Raw genomic sequence first — 27928 nt, 5'->3', positions numbered from 1 at the left:
ATTGGGATTTGATTCAAATGTTTTATTTCTGAATTGTACATAGATTAGCTTGTTACAGTAGTTTCATGTAAAACCATGTTCACAGTGAGTGCAGAGCCGTGGAGACAGACATGTTTCCATTGCCCTCAAACCAGTCTCAGCTGTACACACCTGCATCTCACTTCTTCCCAAAGGTTTAAATCAACTAACTTATACAAGTCTTACTCTCCCTGGTTTAGTTGCTTTAGTTTAAATGCAAAAAAATAAAATTAAAATGATTTAAACAAGAAAAATAAATTAAAATGCAAATAAAAGTCTGACCGCAGGTAGAAATTCTAATACAAAAAAAATTGTTGCAAAATAGGCGATATGGAATTACTCTCATATCCCTCATCTCACATAAGTATGGCTATCGTACTGAAGAATATATATCTAAGCAAGCACAGCGAACCAACGTGGGTTTGAATGCAATGTAACCTTAATCTACTAACTATCCCAAACATACCCTTATCAATATGAAGTGTATCTACGTACTTTTACATACTAAACATATTAGGGAAAATGAAGAACATGTGAAGTACACAACATATTGTAAAGAAACTGCAAGTAACAGGTGAAAACTGTGCATACCATTTCATCTTAATAAATACTTGAAGTGAATTGTGCTTTGAGTGAAAGCTACTGAAATGTCAAAAGTTGATGCACAACTGAAGAGTGAGATCGTTTCTGCATTCTTGCAGAGGCATCCTCGCGTGATCAGTTAACTTGCTATGTACTATCCTGTCCTCCAGGGGTTGCTCATTTCGTCACCCAGCCTAATCCACTGCGGAGTGCTGCCAGTCACATGGCAGAGGAGAGCTGTGCAAACAGCCTTCCCTGGTATCTTTTTCAAAAGGCACTGTACTGGTTATGTCTCTCACAAAGACTGAGGATAAAGTCCATGGGATGATGACCTTCATTCTTGTTATGAATCCTCTAGTAGTTTGTTAAGGAAACACCCGTTTTAATTTGGACTGTATTCTCGTTTCATTATTCGTGAAATTAAGAGCAACAGCTGTCTCAACAAAAATGCCAAGCACATCCAGTCTTCTGGGGGACTGTCTGCGCTGGCATGGCTGTCAGTTGTCTGTCAGTAATTTTCATGGTGTCTGTACTCTGTAGTACCATTGGCAGCGTTATTCCCCAGGAAGGGGGCGGGTCATCAGGACGTAACGACCTGGACGTAGTTAGCAGGGTAAAGGCCCACCTCTCCGTTGCCCAGCTGCCCTTTGCACCAGCCTTGCTCGTCCTCCTCACCCATCTTCATTAGCTCTTCACCTGAGTGATGAGAGAGCAGAAGGCACAGGGGAGCATGCTTAATAATAACTCACACTGTTTCTTCCAGTCCCATGTATATCTGGAATATTCCACTGACACTACCTGCTGGGAATGTGAAACATTATCTTCTCAGTGCAATTACATACACCATAATTCATCCATATTCATGTATTATTATTATTTGTGCTGGACTTCTGAATCTCAATTTTGTTACAGGGACCACCACAAGGTGGCAGCATAATTACCTGTGTACATGTTCTCACCTTATCCAAATGGTTGAAATGACTTAAATGTTGACATCTATCTATATCACTTAGTTTAGTCAGAGGTGCTCTTCTAGAAAGAAAAAGCTCATCACAGAAGACAAGTGTGAGGGCTTATTCCTTCTCCAAAGGATCATTAACCCCTGCCCTGTCTCAAATCAGTTGGCCTTTTGTGATCCCTCAAGACTGGAACCAAAGTAGACCAAAAGCGAGGCCACTGTGCAGATCAGAGTTAAACTAAGGTCTACTAAGATCTCTCTACATGGGCACGTCAACTCATATTATCCAGTATCCTCTCCAACTCCAAGGGTGCACGACCCCCCTCTGTGAAGATATCTACTAATCTAGGAGATAGCCCAGACAAGGACATTGGCTCCCAGTTAGACTGGGCTCTAATGTGGGCTTAGACTGGTTAAGCTCCACTGGGAGGGAGACTTGAGTGTGCCCCACCAATCAGAGGGGCATGACACTGCCTTACCGGCAGCTTTATTTTCACTAGCGTAACAAGGGTCCTCGTGATCATGTGAATTAACTGCTAAACAAAATAATGGACAATGTTACCCTGTGCCTTTTAGCTGGCAGGAATCATCTAGGATAAAGAACTGAATTTTGTGAAGTCTCTTGACAAATGACGAGTCTAGTTCAGTTCAAGGTAATTCATACACATCTCAAAACAATCGTCATGACTATCAATTGCAACACTTACCTGCATTGTTGAGGAGTTGTAGGAGTTTAAAATGGATTATCATTTGATAATCATTTTGTTTGACACCATTTATTGCATTCTTATTTTTTACATAGTTATTTTGAATGTTAAACATCCAGAATTAGGATGAGTAACTTCAACCAAAGCTGTAAATACAATCATGTTTTCAAACAGGATATCCTTTGAAATAATTATATCAAGGATATATTTGGAAATAAATCAGACCAAAGGGAACCAAGGTTGATTATATACAATACATATCCTTTCCATAACTAAATCATGTATGTGGTAGGATACAAATGATATTGCTGCACAGTGTCTTCAAATCTGAAGCTCAGGTTGTGTAAATCACATTTGTATTAATTCACCCACTGTTGTTTGTCCTTACATTTGAAACACCTTTATAGACCAAATTAACAAATGGTGAATTAATATCCATGCCACTAGTTTAGCAAAACAAAGTGTGCATTCAGACCAAAGTGCAGGCATTGGTCCGTGTGTGTGTGTGTTGATGTCCAGTGACATTAATAAGCATTAGTAGGGATTAATACCTGCTTTAAAGCTCAGCTCATCCGCCTCCTGCCCATTGTAATCATACAATGCTCTAACTCGTACCCCTTCTACCTTCTCTTCGTCCTCCAGCCCATTAGCAGCGATGACCTTTTTGGGGATGTCTTCGTCAGACCAGTCTGATGAGTAGTCTTTGACCCCTCTGTTGACAGGAAAGGAAAAAGGGCAGAGGGTTAGTATCCCTTGGCAAAAAAGCAAAATAAATCTAGTACTTTCTGAGTAGTCATACAAGGATGGTGTGAAGAAAACTATGAACATGTAATATTCTCTTCCAAACTACACATGGAGGCTGAAACCAGACATCTAGCAAAACGTCTTATAAAGCGGGCCATGTATTCTCATTATGTCACTGTAGCGATAACTTTTAACCAACAGAGGGTGGTAGTGACCACAGATCTTTCCCCCAACAAGTTCTATGAAAGGTGACACAATAAATCAACATACCTTCATTTGATCTCAGTGCTCACACACCAAGATAGAGCGACACTGTATGAACATCTACTGTGATTGGTGTATGTATGTTAACTGAATATGGAGGTTAAATTCAACGCATGAAAACAAACAGACAAAGACACAGACACAAGGCCACTGGTACAAACACTAATTAGAGGGTGCAGCTCTCTGTGGATACAGGAAGTTAAACTCCTTGGGGGACCACGGTTACTAAGAAACACAAGACAAATACAGTAGCAGAAGCCAAACACAGTTTTTCAAAAGCTGGAATAATTGTAGTGTAAACACCTCAGATATATGTATTTGGAGCAAACCAGCTTTGGAGCAAACCAACAGAGAGTTAACACAATAAACTACGTCATCCTTTCGTTTGTCATGTTTTTGAAAAAAAACTTGGCCTCAAGTACCAATGTCATCAATTTTTATTACAAAAAAAAAAAAAAAGTACTCCTCATAAACATCCAGTCCCGTGGGAATAGTGAGTCACAATAACAAGATACTGTACTAAACAACTATTATTCCAAGTCTTTCCTGCTCCATGCACAAGGCAACTATTGTATTATAGAAGAGGAATGACATACCTGTCCTAAAGCTGAGAAGACAATTCATGAATAGTGGTGCAGTCGGTCAAAGAGTAATCTCTCGCTCTACATTTGGACAGCTAATTTGGTACAGAAGCTACTGTGATAGAGCAGGGAGAGCAGGGCGGAGAGGTCATGTGCAGGTCACAGAGAGCACAGTTACCTGGTGGTCTCCTGAGGGGTCTGGGGTGCCTCCTCGCTTGAAGGGACAATGTTGGTCAGGGTGACCACGTCCTCGGCACGGCTGTTCCTCGCCTTCTGGTTGGAGATGGAGCGGTTTGACTCAGGGGACCACTCCTGGACAAACAGACAAATGTTTATAAAATACACTTTAAAAAGCATGGAACTATTTTATATGTTTTCTGACTATCACCAGCTGGTAACATCCCATTTTCTTTCACACATACAGTGGCTTCTTCCAAACAATAGTTTATTTTGAACATCTCTCACTACTGAGTGAAATATCTATTGTGTTCTTTATCAATGCAGTCGATCAAACCCACACACCACAAAAGAACAGCCACCTCACAGACCTGTAATCAAAACCAAAATCACCATCTGATGAACGGTGGAGAGGAAGAGAAACGGACAACAAACAGTTAACAGATAACTGAGGATACAGTTTCGCCAGTCACATGTTGAGGCATCATCTTTGGGAGGATACTAAATAATCAGAGTGCTTTTGAAGCCACTACAAAGAGCTGTGCTGCTCCCCAGCCAGGACAAAGGGCCCCTGTGTCCGGGGAAACCAGTGGGAATGCCAAAAGATTCCTAAGGAGACAGAGGAGAGCTGCCTCATTCTCACTCTCCACAAGCTTCACAGTGGCTTTGCCTGGAACTGTAAACCAAGGCCGGTTTCCAGATCAACATGCTCCTGTGTGCCAGCTATTGCCAGCTTTAAATTGATCATTATGAAGTAGAGGATTTTTTGTTCACAGTAGTTGTAATTTTCCACAAAATAGAAAAGCGGCATTTTGCAGCCTCCTGCATGTGCAGTAGAGTGAAGGTGGTGACTGAGGAGCAGTTTGAAATGTCCTGGCTCAGGAACCTTGGGCTGTGTGTGGGGTAGTCAGAGCAGGCTTTAGCTCTGAAAAAGCACTCCAGCATTCCAGAACCCACTCAGGTCCACATGTCACACAAGGGCCCATTCAACGTCATCCCCTTTCTGAATTGACCAACAGTTCAAACAAGAGCTCAATATGTCTGTATGGGGAAGACCTCCTATTTATATGAACAGTACACCTTTGACAATGTTTCTTTACCAAATAATTATGTAAAATGATGTTTTGGTTTTATATATATACACTATTTGATAATCAGTAAACGCAGGCAACCTATTTGTTATAAGCTTACGGTATGCAATTTGTATTGTAACTCATGTGCCCTCAAAGTCAATAGACAATTGTTTACATAAAAAAAAAAGGTTACAGACAGACAATGTCCTTTACCTCAAACTGCGGCCAGTTCATGCTCATGCCAGGCCCATGGGTGTTTCTCCACCACCTTAGGTCTTCGCTGTCATTGGCTGCAGTGATGGTCTGGCCCAGGTCACGGTACAGGACCTTGAATCTAAGGGACAACTTCCTCTGTTAATCACTGGAGTCACATTCTAACACTTAACACAATACTGTGGTCAATATAATTCAACACGTGTGTGGATGCAAAGGATAATTATGTAATGTGAACATCTTGGGTATGAATACACAGGATAACAGGGGTATGTGGCAAAATGAGAGCACACACTTCAAAAACCATTAGGAACATACAAAAATACTTTGTACCATTTTAGAAAATTGGGGGATATGCAGAGGTCCATAAATAAAACTGAAATTACCTCAACATTTTTATTGGAATGTGTGACTGAGGGTGTTTTTGTTGTGGGATTGGTGGACTTTATCCAGTCAAACACATAGGTCCACCCTTACTGTACTTTACTTTGCTAGGTTTATCTCAATCTCTGGCAATACCAAGCTATAAGAATGTGGGTACATTCCACCGAATATTTGTTTAGCCGGAAGGTCAGACCAACCATCAACAGTTCCATGGTCACCTGGCCCTTTTCTAAATAGAGTAAGGACCTGATATGAAAGACTGGTAGTTAATGGACAACACCAGCAGTTGAACATTCACTCCTTGTGTCCACATACTGTTGAACAGAAATGTAGGAAATTGTACGAAATAGAATGCACTATTAGATGCCCACGCTCAAAGTCTACTGTTCAATCGTGTGCAATCTATGCAACTGTAAAACATTACTAATGTCTCAACATCATACCTGTAAGTGGCAAAGAATGTCCAGCGCCCAATTCAAGATAAGAGGAAAATATATTTATTTAAAAAAACATTATGAACCATGATACGTTGTTAACCATTAACCATAAATAGATGTGTCCAGAAAAAATAAAAGATGACCTCACTTCACTCAAGATATTGCACAGTTGAGTACAAGGGTAGAGGTACTAGTCAGCAGAATGTGTGATTGTCTTACCCATCCTTGCTGGAGAGGTCCAAGTGTTTGTGGATGTCCTGCAGGACCTCCTTGAAGAAGCACAGCCTGTTCTTCTCAGCCTCCTGGGTTATCTCAAACACCTGCTCCATGTCCTCCATGTAGCGTGGGTTACAGCGGTTCAGCTCCTCCAAAGCCTTCTCATAGCGCTCCTTTGCCTGGAGTTAAATCAGACACACTGCAACTAAATATCCATTTGGCTTCAGACACAGAATCACCATCTTTACGTGCTAAACAATGGGAGTAAACGGTAAAAACGCATTAGCCAAACTTCGTCTGAATGTTGTATATATTATATTTTGTCCTGTTATACCATTTTAAATATTTATACATAAAAATAAAAAAATCCTGTCAGATGCCAGGAAGCACTTGGCTTTGAAGTAGCTAATGTTGTTTGGCATGTTGGTCATCTAAGAGAAAGAGCCTGCCTTCCCTGAGCAGACAGAGAGCCGTTAACGGGGTGTAGCCTCAAGATATTTGCTGTGGGCAAGTAAACAGACATAAATCCAGTTAAGGATTTACTGTATAAATTACAAAACTAGCCCTACATTTTAAACTAGGAAAGCTTTGATTACTAACTCAACTTCATCAATGGGACCTTACTGTGCACTTCCTACAGCACATTATAGTTTAGACATGGTGGGAGAGACTAACAACAGCCTCCACAGATCCAGCCAGTCAAAAACAACAGCTCCCAGTCGTTCTACTTGTCGCTGTAAGGCTGCCACCTGACAAGTCTTATCACGCCAAACAGTCATGTTTTTAAAAAGGCACGTCGGTATGTGCTTCCCCACCCACAATTTCACACTTGACTACATGCTGCCTCTAGACAGCACACCAACTAAAACAAAGCTTTGTAACTGCACTGAACCAATTCCACCGACACATCCGCTATTTAGACTGGACTGTCCCATTAGCTGACCCTATAAGGCTAGTACAAATAACATATTGAATGCGCAAGAGGTTGGCTTGTTACTTGTGTTCATGGGTTAACAGTAGGTTCAAAAGGCTCAGGATTCCAGCTAAAGTACAGCATGTAACAAAAAACCTGAATGACCTCACAAGCCTCTTGACTAAAATAAATGTTGTAATGTAAACTGATGACTACCTAGCTGAACACTTATTGTTCACATATGATCGGTGGAGTTTCAGTACCTTCTCTGCTTCCTGGTTGCATTTCTCGACACGGTCTGTAAATTTGCGGACCTCTTCCTGTGACTTGGTGGGGTCAGCCTTGGCATGGGTCTCGCGAGTCAAAGCAGTCTTCTCCTCTTTACGGGCCTGGTGGTAACTCTTCTTAGACGACTCCACCTTGGACAGAGGAATTGCTCTATTTACTAATAATCACCAACCACACATCTTCATTGTATTTGGTACAAATCATTCCCTAAGCTCTAGACCTCAGCTGAATCTGGTAATTCATGGTGTGGCTGTTGAACAAGTTGAGGAGACCAAATTACTTGGTGTTACCTTAGATTGTAAACTGTAATTGTCAAAACATATAGATTAAATGGTTGTAAAGATGGGGAGAGGTCTGTCAATAATAATAATAATAATAATAATAATAATAATAATAATAATAAGCTTTGCTTTTTTGACACCACACTCCAAAAAGCAAGTCCTACAGGCTCTAGTTTTGTCTTATCTTGATTATTGTCCAGTCGTGGTCAAGTGCTGCAAAGAAAGACATAGTTAAGCTGCAGCTGGCCCAGAACAGAGCGGCACGTCTTGGTCTTCATTTTAATCAGAGGGATAACATAAATACTATGCATGCCAGTCTCTTGGCTAAGAATTGAGGAGAGACTGACTTTTTATATGAAACAATGTGTTGAAAATTCCAAATTGTTTGCATAGTCAACTGACACAGCTCTGCTTCCATTCAGCCACAAGAGCATTAGGTCGGGGACTGATGTTGGGCGATTAGGCCTGGCTCGCAGTCGGCATTCGGTCAGGGCTCTGTGCAGGCCAGTCAAGTCTTCCACAGCGATCTCGACAAACCCTTTCTGTATGGACCTCGCTTTGTGCAAGGGGGCATTGTCATGCTGAAACATGAAAGGGCCTTCCCAAAATTGTTGCCACAAAGTTGGAAGCACAGAATCGTCTAGAACGTCACTGTATGCTGTAGCATTAAGATTTCCCTTCACTGGACCTAAGGGGCCTAGCCCAAACCATGAAAAACAGCCCCAGACCATTATTCCTCCTCCACCAAACTTTACAGATGGCACTATGCATTGGGGCAGGTACCGGTCTACTGGCATCCGCCAAACCTAGATTCATCAGTTGGAAAGGTTGTTGGAACGGTGGCATCCTATGATGGTGCCACGGTGAAAGTCACTGAGCTCTTCAGTAAGGCCATTCTACTGCCAATGTTTGTCTATGGAGATTGCATGGCTGTGTGCTCAATTTTATACACCTGGGTGTAGCCGAAATAGCCAAATCTACTAACTTGAAAGGGTGTCCACATACTTTTGTATATATAGTGTATGTAGGCTGTGTGCCATTTTAAAAATGTATGTAGTTCTGTCCTTGAGCTGTTCTTGTCTATTAATAATTTTATTTTTTACATTTTCAATCATTTAGCAGATGCTCTTATCCAGAGCGACTTACAGTAGTGAGTGCATATACACAGCTCAAAAAAATAAAGGGAACACTAAAATAACACATCCTAGATCTGAATGAATGAAATAATCTTATTAAATACTTTTTTCTTTACATAGTTGAATGTGCTGACAACAAAATCACACAAAAATTATCAATGGAAATCAAATCTCAACCCATGGAGGTCTGGATTTGGAGTCACCCTCAAAATTAAAGTGGAAAACCACACTACAGGCTGATCCAACTTTGATGTAATGTCCTTAAAACAAGTCAAAATGAGGCTCAGTAGTGTGTGTGGCCTCCACGTGCCTGTATGACCTCCCTACAACGCCTGGGCATGCTCCTGATGAGGTGGCGGATGGACTCCTGAGGGATCTCCTCCCAGACCTGGACTAAAGCATCCGCCAACTCCTGGACAGTCTGTGGTGCAACGTGGCGTTGGTGGATGGAGCGAGACATGATGTCCCAGATGTGCTCAATTGGATTCAGGTCTGGGGAACGGGCGGGCCAGTCCATAGCATCAATGCCTTCCTCTTGCAGGAACTGCTGACACACTCCAGCCACATGAGGTCTAGCATTGTCTTGCATTAGGAGGAACCCAGGGCCAACCGTACCAGCATATGGTCTCACAAGGGGTCTGAGGATCTCATCTCGGTACCTAATGGCAGTCAGGCTACATCTGGCGAGCACATGGAGGGCTGTGCGGCCCCCCAAAGAAATGCCACCCCCACACCATGACTGACCCACCGCCAAACCGGTCATGCTGGAGGATGTTGCAGGCAGCAGAACGTTCTCCACGGCGTCTCCAGACTCTGTCACGTCTGTCACATGTGCTCAGTGTGAACCTGCTTTCATCTGTGAAGAGCACAGGGCGCCAATGGCGAATTTGCCAATCTTGGTGTTCTCTGGCAAATGCCAAACGTCCTGCACGGTGTTGGGCTGTAAGCACAAACCCCACCTGTGGACGTCGGGCCCTCATACCACCCTCATGGAGTCTGTTTCTGACCGTTTGAGCAGACACACGCACATTTGTGGCCTGCTGGAGGTCATTTTGCAGGGCTCTGGCAGTGCTCCTCCTGCTCCTCCTTGCACAAAGGCGGCGGTAGCAGTCCTGCTGCTGGACTTGGAGTTACATTGTATTGTTTAAGTGTTCCCTTTATTTTTTTGAGCAGTTTATTTTATACTTTTTCATACTGGTCTCCCGTGGGAATCGAACCCACAACTCTGGCGTTGCAAGATCCATGTTCTACCAACTGAGACACACGGGACGAGCGACATTAATGTTCTGTATTATATCATATTTGGTGTTGACCCCAGGAAGAGTAGCTTCTGCTTTCGCAACAGCTAATTGGGATCCTAATTAAATACCAAATCAAACAATAACACAAAGTACACTAATCTATTATTGGTCATTCAGGGTTGATTATGTCTGAACATTAAACTGGTTAGAAGAGCGACACTCACGTCTTTCAGTTTCCTGACCCAGGGTTTCTGTGCCTTGCGGAATCCTTCGTCTGCATCCTTTGTCTCCCGGAACCCTCCGATCATCTGCTTGTGGAAGGCATCTTTCTGCCAATTACGGACCTTCTCGCTGTCCTCCACAGCCAGGTGCTCCTTCAGCTCCATGTGGATCTCACTCAGCCTATCAGCGGCATTCATGAAGGCATGCCACGCCTTCTCCAGGGTGCCATACTGAGGCCCTTCAGGTGGAGAGAAGTCACAGGGTTAATGGATACATTTCACTCCAATAACACTAGGCTCCAAGTCATTCAATGAGAGTGAAGTCATTATCCAACCAGTAAATTATGACCTATATCTTTGGGAATGGGTGTCATATCCGTTTTTTTGTACTAGTCACTGACAGGGTGAGAATGAGATCGGGTTGAGGCAGTATATGAGCTTCACTACAGGCTCTATTTTGGGGGTGGCCATGGTGAATGAGTCCGTCCACTACCAGGCCAACTCACCTTTCTCCACCACGCCCCTCCACTTCTTGGCCCAGTCACTCAGCTGCTGGGAATAGCCCTTCTCAATCTTGGCCCGCTCCGCGAAGCAGCCGACTAGCTCGTTGCACAGCTTGTGTCCATCGTCGATACGCTTCACCGTCCTCTTGTAGTGCCCCGGCTAAGTAAAGATGGACATATACTTGTGTAAGAAAGATCTGCTACATAGGGAGAAGGTTGTGGAAATATGGGCGTTGACTTACGATCTGGGAAATGTACCAGTTACAGAGAGAAGGCTGGGAAAATTTGACAACCCACAGTTGACCTCTGAATACAGAGAGCACATGAACATCTGGACAATCATCCGGAGTGGCCTTAGCTTGCAGTAAATGTCAGACTTAAACAGATGTCCATGCCTCAGCTTATTTTGTTGACTGCTGCAGAGGATATGTAGTACATATCTATAAAGCCATTCAACATAGCACACACAAGTCAGACAGATTAGTTTGCTAGTTAAATGAGAATGCCACAGGCCAGGGAGAGAGACATATTACATCACATAACCAAACACTGAACCCTTTAATGCACAGAGCAGATGACTACTGCTGCTAGTTTTCCTCAGAGCAAGTGATAACTTGATGGGGCAAGCCTGATGAGGTGGGGGAGAAGAGGAGCCAATGGGATGAGGAACCTCTTATAGCCAGGGCATGGAAATGTATAAATCAGCAGGGACTCATTATGTGTGTTGCCCTGTAGTGATTCTCCTGAAAAGAGCCTTCCATGCAAACGATGGAGGGCTGCCTGAGGGCGCAGTCCTGTGGTAGTCCTACTTCCACACCAGATTGGTCAGCTCCACAGGGTTGGCAGCCCTGTGGGTGTAGGGGTGTAGTTGTTGAGCTTACCTCCCAGAAGCTTTCGCAGCTCCCGACGTCTCGCAGGTCTCCATTGGAAGACATTTCGGGGTTGCCTTTACAGCACGGAATGATGGCGGCTATCTGTTAAACTGAGGAGAGAACAACATGTAAGACTGACTGTCGATGGACTACGGAGCTGGATATAGTTTGGTGCAACCCACTCAAACTTCTGGGAGTCAAATTCAAGAGAAAATGCAGGAAAATTGCCAAAAGCAACAGCAGCAAATAGCATGTCATCACAACGGAAAAGTAAGTTGCTGCCCTACTTGGCAAGCGTCCATACATTTAATTCCAGAGCAGTGGCTGGGCAGAAAAATAAAACTACAGAGTATTTTTAATTTCCCCCTTCTCCTTCACCCTGACCCTGCAAACGCATGTATTTTCTGACCAAGTGATCCATGGCACCACACATGACGTATCCAGTCACCTGGCATTACGCCACATCCTTAATCTGTAGAAAAGGCCCCATAGCTTCTCCTCGCAGAGCTAACCCTGAAGATGTAATCCAGAAATCCCTTAGGGTGAGGGGAGTGTCCGTCTCTGTCTGAGAGGATTGAGCCGAGGCAGAGACAGACTAGTTTTAGCAAGGCTGAGTGGGGCTGGGGTGAATGACTTGGGCTCTTAAGATAACGATGCCCTGCCTCCCGAGTGGCGCAGCGGTCTAAGGCACTGCGTCGCAGTGCTTGAGGCGTCACTACAGACCCGGGTTCGATCCCGGGCTGTGTCGCAGCCGGCCGCGACCGGGAGACCCAATTGGCCCAACGTTGTCCGGGTTAGGGGAGGGTTTGGCCAGCCGGGATGTCCTTGTCCCATTGCGCTCTAGCAACTCCTTTGGCGGGCCGGGCGCATTCACGCTGACACGGTCGCCAGTTGTACGGTGTTTCCTCCGACACATTGGTCCGGCTGGCTTCCGGGTTAAGCGAGCAGTGTGTCAAGAAGCAGTGCGGCTTGGCAGGGTTCTGTTTCGGAGGACGCACAGCTCTCAAACCGTCACCTCTCCTGAGTCCGTACGGGAGTTGCAGCAGTGGGACAAGACTAACTACCAATTGGATATCACGAAATTGGGGAGAAAAAGGGGTAAAAAAATATATAAAATAAAAATACATTATTTTAAGATAACGATGCCCTGTCATCCAGGTCCACCCACCACCACACTTACATTCAGACATATTAATAGCAAGTCTTCATCCAATGCCAACCAAATAGCTGATATCTAATATGTTTTTCAAGAGCGAAGCCCCGACACATCCACATTCCTTGAGCTCTAGTACACTCATATGCTTGAAAATAAAAATTGTCGCATGGTCAATTGACAAGATAAATTCAATATTAAATTAAAACAAATGCCATAAAATCTAATCTAGATAAAAAAATTTAAAGTCAATAAACTAGGTGAAAATGAATTTCCACCTCAAAATGTACCCTGTACAGAGTTCAGTTCCCTATACGTCAACTTCCCCCGGTCCTGTTCCCGATTGTATTAGCTAGTTGTGCCAAGGTCAAACTGCTTCCTTTGACAGACACAATAACTTGGGAGGAAGACTGGGGATTCTGGGGAACATTCATTACCAAGGCTATACGGTGTGACTTTGCACTGCTAAAAACACCAGCTGCTCCCTATCAAGTAGGGCTGACCCCATTTAGTCGACTGGTCGATTGTTTTGTCGATAGGCAGTTGTTCTAACAAATTTTTAGTCAAGCAGTGGCAAATATATTTAAAAATGGTTATGGCACACGAGACACCTGTCTGAGTGGACTAATCCATTGTGGAGGCCGTGGCGATGGCACACCAGTATCACCAGTAGTACATTTACCGTTAATTACCATCATTTCTAATCTACAATGTTTGTTTGGTTAGGGTAACTTCTGTTAATGCATTCAATATATTATTACAGTCTTTCCATTGTCATTGTAGGAGTGGACACGTTGTTTGCAGCGCGCACAACCTAGGCTACACTTGTGAGAAACAAGTTTAGGTTTATTTCATTCCATTTACGAGTTGTTAGTTTATTAATTGTCTTTTGTTTGCAGCATTCCTGTCAAATCTTGAGTAGGCTTGAGTAGTGCCCATTTGGGGATTTGTTACTATTTCTGATTGTCTCAACTCACCATCACTGTGGAGCTTCTCAAAGTAATTTTTTCTTCACCTCAAAAAGCAAGTAAACAAAGTCTGTTTTTATCAATTGAGAATGACAATAGTTCCTCAACGTAGCCTATTTTAAAAATCTTTTCAGCTCTCTCCCTTCCGATAACCACTCAGCATGAAAGTGAAAAAAAGTGTCATGCTCTGATCCGGTGGAAAACGTCATAAAAAAGGCCTACCTGATTACTTCTTATCCCTTGCGCAAATTGCAATGTCGAATGGCCTTCCTGAAGAGCTCAGTGACTTAACGTGGCATTGTCATAGGATGCCACATTTCCAACAAGTCAGTTCAGCAAATTTCTGCCCTGCTAGAGCTGCCCCGGTCAACTGTAAGTGCTGTTATTGTGAAGTGGAAACATCTAGGAGCAACAATTGCTCAGCCGCAAAATGGTAGGCCATACAGTGAGGGAAAAAAAGTATTTGATCCCCTGCAGATTTTGTACGTTTGCCCACTGACAAAGAAATGATCAGTCTATAATTTTAATGGTAGGTTTATTTGAACAGTAAGAGACAGAATAACAAAAAAATCCAGAAAAACGCATGTCAAAAATGTTATAAATTGATTTGCATTTTAATGAGGGAAATAAGTATTTGACCCCTCTGCAAAACATGACTTAGTGCTTGGTGGCAAAACCCTTGTTGGCAATCACAGAGGTCAGACGTTTCTTGTAGTTGGCCAACAGGTTTGCACACATCTCAGGAGGGATTTTGTCCCACTCCTCTTTGCAGATCTTCTCCAAGTCATTAAGGTTTCGAGGCTGACGTTTGGCAACTCGAACCTTCAGCTCCCTCCACAGATTTTCTATGGGATTAAGGTCTGGAGACTGGCTATGCCACTCCAGGACCTTAATGTGCTTTTTCTTGAGCCACTCCTTTGTTGCCTTGGCCGTGTGTTTTGGGTCATTGTCATGCTCGAATACCCATCCACGACCCATTTTCAATGCCCTGGCTGAGGGAAGGAGGTTCTCACCCAAGATTTGACGGTACATGGCCCCGTCCATCGTCCCTTTGATGCGGTGAAGTTGTCCTGTCCCCTTAGCAGAAAAACACCCCCAAAGCATAATGTTTCCACCTCCATGTTTGACGTGGGGATGGTGTTCTTGGGGTCATAGGCAGCATTCCTCCTCCTCCAAACACGGCAAGTTGAGTTGATGCCAAAGAGCTCCATTTTGGTCTCATCTGACCACAACCCTTTCACCCAGTTCTCCTCTGAATCATTCAGATGTTCATTGGCAAACTTCAGACGGCCCTGTATATGTGCTTTCTTGAGCAGGGGGACCTTGCGGGCGCTGCAGGACTTCGGTCCTTCACGGCGTAGTGTGTTACCAATTGTTTTCTTGGTGACTATGGTCCCAGCTGCCTTGAGATCATTGACAAGATCCTCCCGTGTAGTTCTGGGCTGATTCCTCACCGTTCTCATGATCATTGCAACTCCACGAGGTGAGATCTTGCATGGAGCCCCAGGCAGAGGGAGATTGACAGTTATTTTGTGTTTCTTCCATTTGCGAATAATCGCACCAACTTGTCACCTTCTCACCAAGCTGCTTGGCGATGGTCTTGTAGCCCATTCCAGCCTTGTGTAGGTCTACAATCTTGTCCCTGACATCCTTGGAGAGCTCTTTGGTCTTGGCCATGATGGAGAGTTTGGAATCTGATTGATTGCTTCTGTGGACTGGTGTCTTTTATACAGGGAACAAGCTGAGATTAGGGGCACTCCCTTTAAGAGTGTGCTCCTAATCTCAGCTCGTTACCTGTATAAAACACACCTGGGAGCCAGTAATCTTTTTGATTGAGAGGGGGTCAAATACTTATTTCCCACATTAAAACTCAAATCAATTTGTAACATTTTTGACATGCGTTTTTCTGGATTTTTTTTTGTTATTCTGTCTCTCACTGTTCACATAAACCTACCATTAAAATTATAGACTGATAATTTCTTTGTCAGTGGGCAAACGTACAAAATCATTAGGGGATCAAATACTTTTTTCCCCTCACTGTACAAGCTCACAGAATGGGACCGCCAAGTGCTGAAGCGCATAACATTGTCTGTCTTCGGTTGCAACACTCACTACAGAGTTCCAAACTGCCTCTGGAAGCAACGTCAGCACAATAACTGTTCGTCGGGAGCTTCATGAAATGGGTTTCCATGGCCGAGCAGCTGCACACAAGCCTAAGATCACCATGCGCAGTGCCATTCGTTGGCTGGAGAGGTGTAAAGCTGGCTGCCACTGGACACTGGAGCAGTAGACACGTGTTCTCTGGAGTGATGAATCACGCGTCCCCATCTGGCAGTCCGACGGACGAATCAGGGTTTGGCGGATGCCAGGAGAACGCTACCTGTCCCAATGCATAGTGTCAACTGTAAAGTTGGGTGGAGGAGGAATAACGGTCTGGGGCTGTTTTTCATGGTTCAGGCCTCTTAGTTCCAGTGAAGGGAAATCTTAATGCTACAGCATACAATGACATTCTAGACGATTCTGTGCTTCCAAATTTGAGGAAACAGTTTGGGGACGGCCCTTCCCTGTTTCAGCATGACAATGCCCACGTGCACAAAGCGAGGTCCATACAGAAATGGTTTGTCGAGATCGGTGTGGAAGAACGTGACTGGCCTGCACAGAGACCTGACCTCAATCCCATCGAACACCTTAGGGCTGAATTGGAATGCCAACTGCTAACCAGGCCTTATCGCCCAACCTCACTAATGCTCTTGTGGCTGAATGGAAGCAAGTCCCCGCAGCAATGTTCCAACATCTAGTGGAAAGCTTTCCCAGAAGAGTGGCGGCTGTTATAGCAGCAAAGGGGGGACCAACTCCATATTAATGCCCATGATTTTGAACTTTGATGTTCAACAAGCAGGTGTCCACATACTTTTGGTCATGTAGTGGACATAGATGGACTACACCATTATTTTTAGAATTCATACAGGTAATGGACCTACAGATATGATAGACATTAACCCTGTTTCCATCCACAGTTTTTATGCAAATAAATTCATTTAGTATATAAAAGAAAATCACTACTGCTGAAGGAAACAGGAAGTTTCGGTGTAATTTTATAAATGCCGACATAAGTTTGTTCGACGTGGTGGGATCTTGTGTCGGTAAAATTAATTATAGTGGAAATGGCGGTAGAAACACCTTTATGTGCAAATATTGATGTATAACCATCATATCGGAGTCAATTTGGAGTCACGCGATGAGATGGTGTGGTCCTCCCACTACGACTCGGGGAAACCATGCTGTTTTAGGCTACAGATGAAATAAGTTATTATGAACCTCACATGGTGGTGAAAGTGCACGGTGATGAGCTTGATGCTGCTTTCTAATAAATATCGAGGGTCTTATTCTGGTGACATGATAATCGATTGCATGACAAAAATATTCTTGCTCTTATCCATAATAATCTCACCTGTAAAATGTAGACTAGCCAACCTGGACAGCCTACCTGCACTGTATCTGCCAGCTGTTGGCTAGAGCGCAGGTGCCAAGACCAGAGTAGGCACATTTGCTATTTAACGCAACAGTTGTGACAAAACTATCCGTAGAGTTGAAAATGCAACGGGAAAACACTGAACTTTATATTTTTTTCCCAGTACATGTAAACGTAAGCGAAAAAGTACATTGTGTGCTCTTCGTCATCACGCACTGATTTTAAGCCGCAAATAGTCAATTTGGTGGTAAACACTACTGGTAGTAAAATACGCATATTTTCTTTATGCGGATTCTAGAATATTCGCATTAAAATGTGTTCCAATTGGATGGAAACCTAGCTACTGTTAAATGGAAAATGTTACACGCATAATTTCCTTAGAATACCCTTGGTGAGTATTGCAAGACCTCAGTCAGACAGAGTTAGTGTGACATAGCTATTAGTGTGATAAGCTGCTTGTTTACATTCACACAGGACTGGTATTAACAGATCATCATGGATGGACTGCTTGGGTTGAAGAGGCAGAGAAGAGGCTCATTGTGTGGGAGACAGTTTAGACATTCAACATCCCTGAACTTTCTGCTGGCAAAGAGAGGAGGGGCAGTGCTGTCAGGCGGCAGTGGAATGTACGCTAGCAGGAGAGGCATTTCCCACAAACACGCCAAAACAGGAATCTCTATGAGAGGCTCACTTCAGCAAGGCCTGCTAATTGAAAAGTAAATATCTCTGACCCTCCAAGAGTGGAAAAGTTAGGTGGTTTGGGGATGCAGCATGACAACAGGGATTGAGGCCCGGGGTAAAGTAATGTAACCCCTGAACGATGAGTGAAAACAAGCAGATCGTAGGGCGGGTAAAGGAGGGGTCAACCACCACTAATCTCCATTCAATGACCAGTTGACGGCATAAGTAAGACATTTCAGCAGCTTGAGTATCTAGGTCACATTGGACTCAACATACTGATACAGATTTAGTCTCTGGAGGGGCCAAAGGCTCGGATTCTATAGATACTAATATGAAATGTATTTCTACAGATGCCATACATGTATGGAATTTAGGGTTATTAGTGTCCTTTACCGAAACATGAGGGGGAAATCGAACAGATGGCTTTTCCATACTGACATATCGAAATCACAAGGATAAGCGCAGAAAGCAGAGCTGCCACCTATAGAGTACACACAATTCATACTACCGAAGATTAAGTCAGTAAACATGACAGGCTGCAGAATCACACACTTTGGTATCTGGGTCTTTTTGCATGTAGCCTTTACTCAGAGATTACATCCTCAATCTTCAGCATTTTTTTTAACCCTATAAAATCCCCTCGACCTCCCCCCCAAACATGTAATGTTGAAAAACAAAACATTACTCAAAAAGAATTAATGAAATTCAATAGGTCCTTGCCTGACTGTTCCTTTTCTATTTATATTGTCTAACAAAAACCTTGAAAGCAACCTTTCTATATTGAGGATCATAAAGAGTTTTCCTAAATGCTGAGGAAAACGAAGTATATGACAAGCATTAAGGAAGACCCCTGACACTTGAAAGCACATAACCACCATGTGTGAGCTGAGCAACAAACTTCAGAGGCAACAGACCATGTGCTGCAGGCCGTCATTTGGACATCATCCCTGTGTCAGAGGATGTTTACGTTCCACCGGTCACCGACTTTGTTTAGGCAGCATGCTCAGTTCATCCAGATCACTTAGCAGAACTGGAATGTGTCTGTTTAAATCTCTGGGAGATGAAATCCTCAGCAGGGGCATGGCTGACAGGGATGGCTGACAGAAGACAGCAGGTCCTGTGTAGCAGTCAGAGGGATTTGGGTCGAACATTGCTGAACCCTTAATGGAAAAGGGCACTAGTCGTCTCAAGTCAGAGCTGGAAACAAGTATTTATGGGCTAGTAGGCCAAGGACTGAACAGCAAAGAGGGAAATTGGATACCGAATGGCAGCACATTCTGAACCCATTATGGGAGCTTTCACCCCTCCGCCCCCTTCACACTTAGATGTGGCTTTGAGAACAACTTGTAGCATGTGGAACTGGTTTACTTACATTGCTTAGACACACAAACATTCCAGCTAGATTCATAAATGACAAAACCTAGAGATAGAAACACTAGCTGGAGAGATTAAGTTATACTGTACTTGTACAGAACTAAAAACGTCTCCTCGGGATGTTATCCATGCTGACAGAGTAAGAGAATGAACATTGGCTCCTGTTTTCTTCCAACATTGGGTCATATTAAGGAGAAGCTAAGAGCTCATAAACCACACTGGAAACTTGTAGTCATTAATCTGATTAATGTATACAAGCAGCATGTGCAGCTATTATTTTCACTGAAAGCGCAGTTCAAAGTCTGAGCAAGCATAGAATCCTCTGGAAATAATTTCCTTGTTAGATTTCTGCAACATAGTGCATTCGTAAAGTATTCAGACCCCTTCACTTTTTCCACTTTGTTACGTTACAGCCTTATTCTAAAATTGATTTAATTGTTTTTTTTCCCCTCCTCATCAATCTACACACAATACCCCATAATGACAAAGCAAAAACATGTAGAGATTTTTTTGCAAATTTATTCCAAATAAAAAACTGAAGCATTCAAACCCTTTACTCAGTACTTTATTGAAGCACCTTTGGCAGCGACTACAGCCCTCGGGTCTTCTTGGGTATGACACTACAAACTTGGCACACCTGTATTTGGGGAGTTTCTCCCATTCTTCTCTGCAGATCCTCTCAAGCTCTGTCAGGTTGGATGGGGAGTGTCGCTGCACAGCTATTTTCAGGTCTCTCCAGAGATGTTTGATCGGGTTCAAGTCCGGGCTCTGGCTGGGCCACTCAAGGACATTCCGAGACTTGTCCCGAAGCCACTCCGTTGTCTTGGCTGTGTGCTTAGGGTCGTTACCCTGTTGGAAGGTGAACCTTCACCCCAGTCTGAGGTCCTGAGTGCTCTGGAGCAGGTTTTCATCAAGGATCTCTGTACTTTGCTCCGTTCCCTTGATCCTGACAAGTCTCCCAGTCCATGACGCTGATAAACATCCCCACGGCATGATGCTGCCACCATGCTTCAACGTAGGGATGGTGCCAGGTTTCCTCCAGACGTGACGCTTGGTATTCAGGCCAAAGAGTTCAACCTTGGTTTCATCATACCAGAGAATCTTGTTTCTCATGGTCTTAAAGTGCTTCAGGTGCCATTTGGCAAACTCCAAGCGGGCTGTCATGTGCCTTTTACTGAGGAGTGGCTTCCCTCTGGCCACCACCATAAAGGCCTGATTGGTGGAGTGCTGCAGAGATGGTTGTCATTCTGGAAGGTTCTCCCATCTCCAGAGGAACACCGGAGCTCTGTCAGAGTGACCATCAGGTTCTTGGTCACCTCCCTGACCAAGGCCCTTCTCCCCCGATTGCTCAGTTTGGCCTTGCGGCCAGCTCTAGGAAGAGTCTTGGTGGTTCCAAACTTCTTCCATTTAAGAAAGATGGAGGCCACTGTTCTTGGGGACCTTCAATGCTGCAGAATTGTTTTGGTGTTCTTCCCCAGATCTGTGCCTCGACAATCCTGTCTCTGAGCTCTATGGACAATTCCTTCGACCTCATAGCTTGGTTTTTGCTTTGACGGGCACTGTCAACAGTGGGACCTTATATAATATGCCATTTAGCAGACGCTTTTATCCAAAGCGACTTACAGTCTTATATAGACACGTGTGTGCCTTTCAAAATCATGTCCAATCAAGTTGAGAAACATCTCAAGGATGATCAATGGAAACCGTATACACCGAAGCTCAATTTCAAGTCTCATAGCAAAAGGGTCTGAACACTAATGTAAATAAGATAATTCTGTTTTTTTATTTGTAATACATTTGCACACATTTCTAAAAACCTGTTTTCGCTTTGTCATTATGGGGTATTGTGTGTAGATTAATGAGGAACATTTGTTATTTAAGGCTGTAACTTAACAAAAATGTGGAAAAGTCAAGGGGTCTGAATACTAAATATAGAGCAGTCCTGCACTGAAGAACAAGGTGATACTCCCACAGAGTTTCACAAACCAAACCAAACAATTGTGTTGCTACAACATGGAATATATGTTTACACAGCAAAGGAAACACTAGAGTGCTGCATACTATTGAAGCCTTACATTTATAGCATGTAAGAACTCACCAGAGAATATTACTCATTGATTGCTATCGATAGTGACTGAGTAACACCTGTTTTGCGAAGAAAGACTTCACACATTGTAATTATCGGATTAAGAGGCCAGGCGTTCTTGTGTGAATCACGGTATAGATGAAGACTAACCGAGGGAGATGACATCATATACCTCAGAAATGGGGAAACAGTTTACCCCAAAGGTCAGACAGAATACCAAATCCAAAAATATTCAGTCAGACCAAAATGTAGCACATAGGGCAAAAAAAAGATTTAAAACATAAAAATGCATTATCCACAAATTGCATAGGAGTGGAACCCGAAGAGGACTTACCCAAGATTAAATGAAATGAGATGGGATGAGGTCAAAGATTATGTCCCTGTCGAGGAACTTGGCTTTCTCTGCGGCACTGGAAGAGAGAGGCAGTGTGTGAGATCTAACTGAGGATAACAGGGAGAGATAGAGTATAGAGGAGCACAGCATGAGCAGCGGAGGAGAACCACTCACGGTCAGAGCATGACTGAGGCTGGCAGTCAGATGGTTATAATAAGTCCTGGCTCCAAAAGGTGGCAGATTCTGAATTAGAGAGTGAAATACCACACACAGAAGCATTAGAAAACCAGTCATGGGTGTGCTGGAAAACTACGCAGTATGATGGTCTTGGAAGAGACCCTCCAACTATGTAAGGTCAGGATCACAAACACATCTAAAATAACCTGCTAAGAATCAAATAAGATAAAGAATCAGTTTGAATGCCAAATAAATGTTGGAACTTCAGCCCCAATGTTATGTTTCCAACCCTGGGCTGGAGGGCTTAGACAAGGTTACTTACAGGTGCGGTCAAATATATTGGTACCCTTGCACTTTAAAATGGAGCAGAATGTTCGGTTCTCTTTTCAAAACTTGTTGAATGGCTATTTTTACCCTGTACGCACCTGCAACTTACCAGAGGTGAAAAACTATAGAAACGAGAATCACTTGCTTTCAACCAAATTGATTTTGAATGATTTAGTCCAGGCCTTTTTGAACTTTGAAGTGAAAGATCTTACATTTCATTACATTTTTTGGTCCTTTGCTGTTGTAAATCAAACAAATACACGTGTGAACACCAAACATTTTCTCAATTTCAACCAAGGGTTGGAACAGAAATTATTGTAATAACACAACAACTGATGGCAGTAGTAACTACTGTAGCTAACTAGCCAGCTAGCTAGCAAGCAACACTAAAGGGATAGCAAACGGGTTAGCATAACTATGCTAAACAAAAAAATAGTTTTTCTAAATATTAGCTAGCTGGCTAGCATTTATGAAGCCAGCAAACACGGTCCTCACACGCTAGGAACGTATTTCCGCCAAAGTTGTAATGAAAAGGTGCCTCTCGGTCCCAAAACAGTTTTCTGGAGACTTGAGGGAGAAGTGCTGATTAGGGCTGTTGCGGTGACCGTATTACCGCCACACCAGCGGTCCTGAGTCATGAAGGCAGTCAAATTCCACGTGACCATTTAGTCACGGTAATTATGCTTCTCCAAGCTCTGATGCTGCTGATGGTCATTAGTAGCCTACCAAACTTGCCAACTGCCTAGTACTCAGCACTCTATTTTCCCTCTAATCACTCTGAAATCAATGCAAATATAAAAATAAAAAAATCTAAATCAAACACTTCATGAGAGCCCATGAGCTCATGTTGTGCAACATTTCTATAGGCTATGCAATTGCGTGAGAAAACAGAGCGATGGCCTCTATTAAAAAGAGGAGGATCCCATCAGCTTTCTATAGGCTAGGCCTACTATATTTATTTCTCAACTTTCCTAATATTAAGCACATTGCTTAGCTTTACAACAGGAGTATAGCCTACCTGGCTGGCATGAACATGAACCACAGGAAAAGCGTCCTCCATTCACTATTTAAGTGCATAGATTACATGTATTTTGTCCCGCTGCCCCGGTTGAGACAGGTGCATGATAAATGGTCCATTCTAAATCAAAACAAATTTCATACATATTATTTAGTATATGTAAATACAAGATTAAATCAAGAATAGTCTGATGGGTGACAATATAAGCCTATCACTATTGATATATTATCACTTGTGAATTATGCCCAGCTTAAGGCAAAAAACAATGCCTTGCTTTTTGCGACTTTTTCTAAATCATAGTCGCACACCTCATGTAGCCTAGCCCATAGGCCTATATGTTTTGATAATGTTTGTATCACAACTAAAGTGGCTAAATAACTTCTTAAAATTAAGCACATCAATCTGCTTTACAAGGGGTGTAGAGCTTAACTAGCATACATAAGCAGCGCGTGAGTTTCAAGTTTGGGGAAGATCATTTATCATAATAAAATTGCACCTTTATAATAAAAGCATTACATGCATAATTGCATTTGCACTAAATGTAACATTTGTGCTTATAGCCTACTGCCATGTGCGCATTTATAATGTGAAGAAATAGCCTAATAGTTTATCAACATTTAAAGCTAAACTTTCTGATCTGTTGCATCAGCCACATAGCGTAAAAACGTTTTTTTTTTATGCTAGTGGTTGTATTAATTAGGGATCTATCGCATCCCACAACTGTCCCAGACTGTGTTTGGAATATTGATTTCCTCGCTCAGAACAGGTCAACTTTTGTACTATGGGGGACAGTAGATTGACATAGGCTTTTGCTGTTCGTTAGGCCTACTCATCTTGTTGGCTGACGAAAAGTAAAATGTGGACAGTTCTTCCAATATTTTCAATATGCACCTCAGAATTGGATAAGTACGCGCGCAGTTGTCCCCGATGTGTCTGTCTTCACTTGTAGCCTGTGAGAAAGACCCGATCACGTGATGGAGAGCCATGTGAGTGAGAGGTGTTTTAGAGCGCGCAGCACTCAGGGAGAAGGGCACAATGCAGCACTCCGGGCCAAGGGCACAACGGCCACTAAAGGCATGGATTGTTTTAGGGTGCATTACAGCCACACAAAGGGGATGCCGCCGTGAAATTTGAGGCATTATCAAGTGCTTGTCAAATTGTGAATGAGAGACTGATAAAGTGTGTACAGCCTGCGCAAAAAACAAAGCAGAGCTCAAGCCTTTCAAGCGACTTTTTTCAATTCATTAGTCACATCAAGCAGCCTTACAATGTATTACAAATCAAAACATATAGCCCAACGTTTGTAGAACAACTAAAGTTACATTAATAACTCTAAATTAAGCATATAGGAACACCTGTTTCTTTGTTAACAGCTCAACACAATAGTGGCATGTGGGCACTCCCTCAAATCGTTTGGAGAAAATATCCTTTCTATTTTATTCAGCTTTGTTCAATTGTATTCTTCGTACTATAGAATAATGCCACGGAAATCTAACTAAATCTTGTCTGCTAAATGACCTAGTGTAACCCACAACCAGATCAGGACAACTCAGTGTGCCAGTCTGTTCTTCTGAAATAGACTACATTTTCTTTAGACCTGTCTAAAATAATGTATTTATTATGAAGGTGTAGGCTATATTACATGGATTCACAGACTTTTTAAAACGCAGATGTTCCAAAAGTTCTGCATCAGTGGCTTGTAGGCTGTGTGTGGAAGCCAGGAGATGCTAAATGTGTTTGTTAATTAACGGTCAATTACCGTGAGACAGAGTTATTTGCTTGACAAATCACCGGCTGATGAAATTTAGTGACCGCCATAGCCCTGATGGGCAGGACAGATTTGGGAAAACCCTGTGGATTGGACAGTGGTGCAAAGTGTTCTCCACTGTCACCAACCGATACAGGAATAGTTACATAAATGAATGTTGTGTATACAGTTCCTGAGGTGAATCTCATGCTTAGTTTTTTCCAAGTTGAACTTGAATATAAGATTAATTGTTTAAAAGATTAAAGAATATTTAGTGATCGGTCGATTGCAGTTGCACACGCAAGAATATAACTCAAATGCCACCTCAATTCTAAAGTGAGACATCCAGAAATCAAGCCCAATGGTTTTTCACTGCTGCAAAACTTCCATGAAGCGCTTACCCCAGTAAAAGGATCCACTGTTTGGCCACAGCTCAGCCCCATGTACCCTACCCTGGAGGGCCAAGTGAGCCTCAAATCCCAGAATTGGTCATGTGAAACAAAGACGTGTTTGTTCCACAACCAATGTCAAATAATAACTACTTAGAACAAAGGAATTTTTTAAAAAGCATACTGTTGTCTGCACTGTGCTAAAATCTGAGGTGTCAATAATCAACAGGTCATCTTCAACAACAATGAAAAAAAGAAGAAAACCAGCAGTAGTGAGGCCGTCAAGGACTGGAGTTGAATATCTCTGTACTTTAGATTATTTACATTTACATTTAAGTCATTTAGCAGACGCTCTTATCCAGAGCGACTTACAGTTAGTTCGTTTTTTTATTTTTTATCTTTCATACTCTCTTACCATCCTTGAAACTAATGTAGGAAGGAGTGAAAAGCAATGTCAACTATCAATGGACAGAGCACAGTTAGTACTAGCCTCCACAAAACAAGCCTAAGGAAAGGCCGACTCAGCCTTGTTTTAGCTACTTGCAGACGGCCTGAATCTCTCATTTCTAAATCACAGTTCTCATGGGGCAGGATATTCTCAATGCCAGCTCTACAGGCTCAAGATAGAATAACAGCAGGAAGGGTTATTTAAGCAATGAGAAAGCTTGGCAGCAAGTGTGAGACCACAATAGGCTACATTATAGACACACAGGGTCTAATGCAGTGAGCCTTAAAGTTAGGCAAGGGCATTGTCTCAAGGTGATGTGTCATACATGCCCCCCGTGTTGCTCAGTTGGCAGAGCATGGCGCTTGCAACGCCAGGGTTGTAGATTCGATTAGCAAGTATGAAAAAAGTATGAAAAATGTATGCACTCACTAACTGTCAGTCCAATGGATAAGAGCGTCTGCTAAATGACTAAAATGTAATACATTAACATAGTGTACCAAGTACAGGCCAGTGATTCCCAAACCAATCCTTGGAGAATGGCTGGGGGTCCCAGGAGAAACATATAGGCTACACTGCAATAAATGAGAACAGAACCAATTCTGTTGCATAAAGAAAGCAGTTTTGCTAAACAATAACCAGCACAAGTATCAGAATAGCCATACTCTGACTAAGCAAGATATTATTTACTTATTCAAAGTATACTAGGAACAGGCATATCAGTGGTCATGCTTAATGGCCCTGAAAATCTATTTCTATGAAATTACACTTGCTTTTAAAAAGGGTGGGGTTGTTCTCATAGGATAGATTGGGGAACCTCCCATTGAAGAAATGCATCTTCCAATGGCTTATTACAACATTGAAATGCATCTTCAATGGGAGGTTCCACAATCCATCCTTTGTGTAATTTAGCCTATAGGTATTGGATCTTGCCAGTTGTTCTGCTCAACAACACAACTAATAGCCATACTGTTGATCTATTGAAAAAGATTGACAGACAAAGCATTTGTTCAGTTGGCCTTAACAACGTTTATTCATCTCAGTTTCACACAAACCTCCAAGTCTTCAATGTTTGCCAACATAGTTTACTGTCGGATAGCATTAGCCTAATAGATTATATCCATTGAAGAGTGCAGCCAACAGTAGCCCAAGGATAAATGGATTGTTCCACGGCCTTGTCTACCCACCCAAATACACATTAGAGAGTATTTAAATCACGTGAATCCAAACAATTAAATAATGTGCCAAGAGATAGTCACCCATCAACATAAATCACCATGTATGTTTGATCTTACATTCATGGAGTCGGTAGGCTAAACCATAGGCGTAAATACGGTTTAGCCTACCCTGGCTGTTTTCTAGGTCATTATCGACACAATGTAACTCCTGTTCACCGCAACAATGGAACAAACGCAAACACGAATGAAGTTGTTACAAAACTGTAACCATTTGGCGACCATAATGGAACAGAACTACCTTTTCCATCCAGTTTGCGACAAACATACCTGTTGCAGCTTAAAATCCTTCGTCACTCCGCGCTCGAGGAGCCTACCAACACCGGAGCGAAAATTCCCAAAGCAATCCCTTGATCAAACCAAATAGGCGAAAGACGCAAAAAGTAGTCTTCTCTTCATACTCGATAGTGAATCAACAATTTCGCTCAAAAACTTTCTCGAAGACAGCGAAGGCCATCGTAGATAGCACTCTGCCATTGCAACGAAGTTATAATTATTCGATTTCCTGCCCCTTCAAATTCACGAGGTAGGCCTAATATCATCGGCGGTAAATTGGTTAAATGTACTTTAGTCAGAAACAGTGCAACAAAAGCCCCAAAACGTGTGTTATCCGACGGACAGGTAGGTACAAAGGCAATCCTCCTGGTTGTTCTGGAGAGGTCTCCAGCGCTGTGTAATTAGATGCTGTGGCGAACCACAATATCCATTCATCC

The 27928-nt window shown here is 42.9% G+C and overlaps 1 protein-coding gene across 5 annotated transcripts; it reads right to left on the bottom strand.

Moving 5' to 3' along the window:
* Position 1: 1 nt before the first annotated feature.
* Positions 2-27928, bottom strand: LOC121534834 (protein kinase C and casein kinase II substrate protein 3-like). Of its 5 annotated transcripts, none has more exons than XM_045206137.1 (12): positions 27486-27925; positions 22052-22120; positions 21878-21953; positions 11819-11919; positions 10941-11097; positions 10438-10673; positions 7531-7686; positions 6358-6533; positions 5318-5438; positions 4033-4166; positions 2817-2977; positions 2-1296 (listed from the first exon to the last, which is right to left on the bottom strand). In XM_045206137.1, the coding sequence occupies exons 4-12, from the start codon at positions 11870-11872 to the stop codon at positions 1181-1183; spliced, it is 1311 nt and encodes a 436-aa protein (XP_045062072.1). In that variant the 5' UTR covers positions 11873-11919; positions 21878-21953; positions 22052-22120; positions 27486-27925; the 3' UTR covers positions 2-1180. The 5 variants fall into 5 exon arrangements, with proteins under 5 accessions (XP_045062072.1, XP_045062073.1, XP_041697319.1 ...); XM_045206139.1 differs by having other exon boundaries at positions 1202-1296; positions 2881-2977; positions 27486-27928; XM_045206140.1 differs by having other exon boundaries at positions 1202-1296; positions 2890-2977; positions 27486-27928.

The sequence above is a fragment of the Coregonus clupeaformis genome, chromosome 21, assembly GCF_020615455.1.
Source record: "Coregonus clupeaformis isolate EN_2021a chromosome 21, ASM2061545v1, whole genome shotgun sequence".
Taxonomy (NCBI): Eukaryota; Metazoa; Chordata; class Actinopteri; order Salmoniformes; family Salmonidae; genus Coregonus; species Coregonus clupeaformis.
This window is presented reverse-complemented; position numbering and strand designations above follow the sequence as displayed.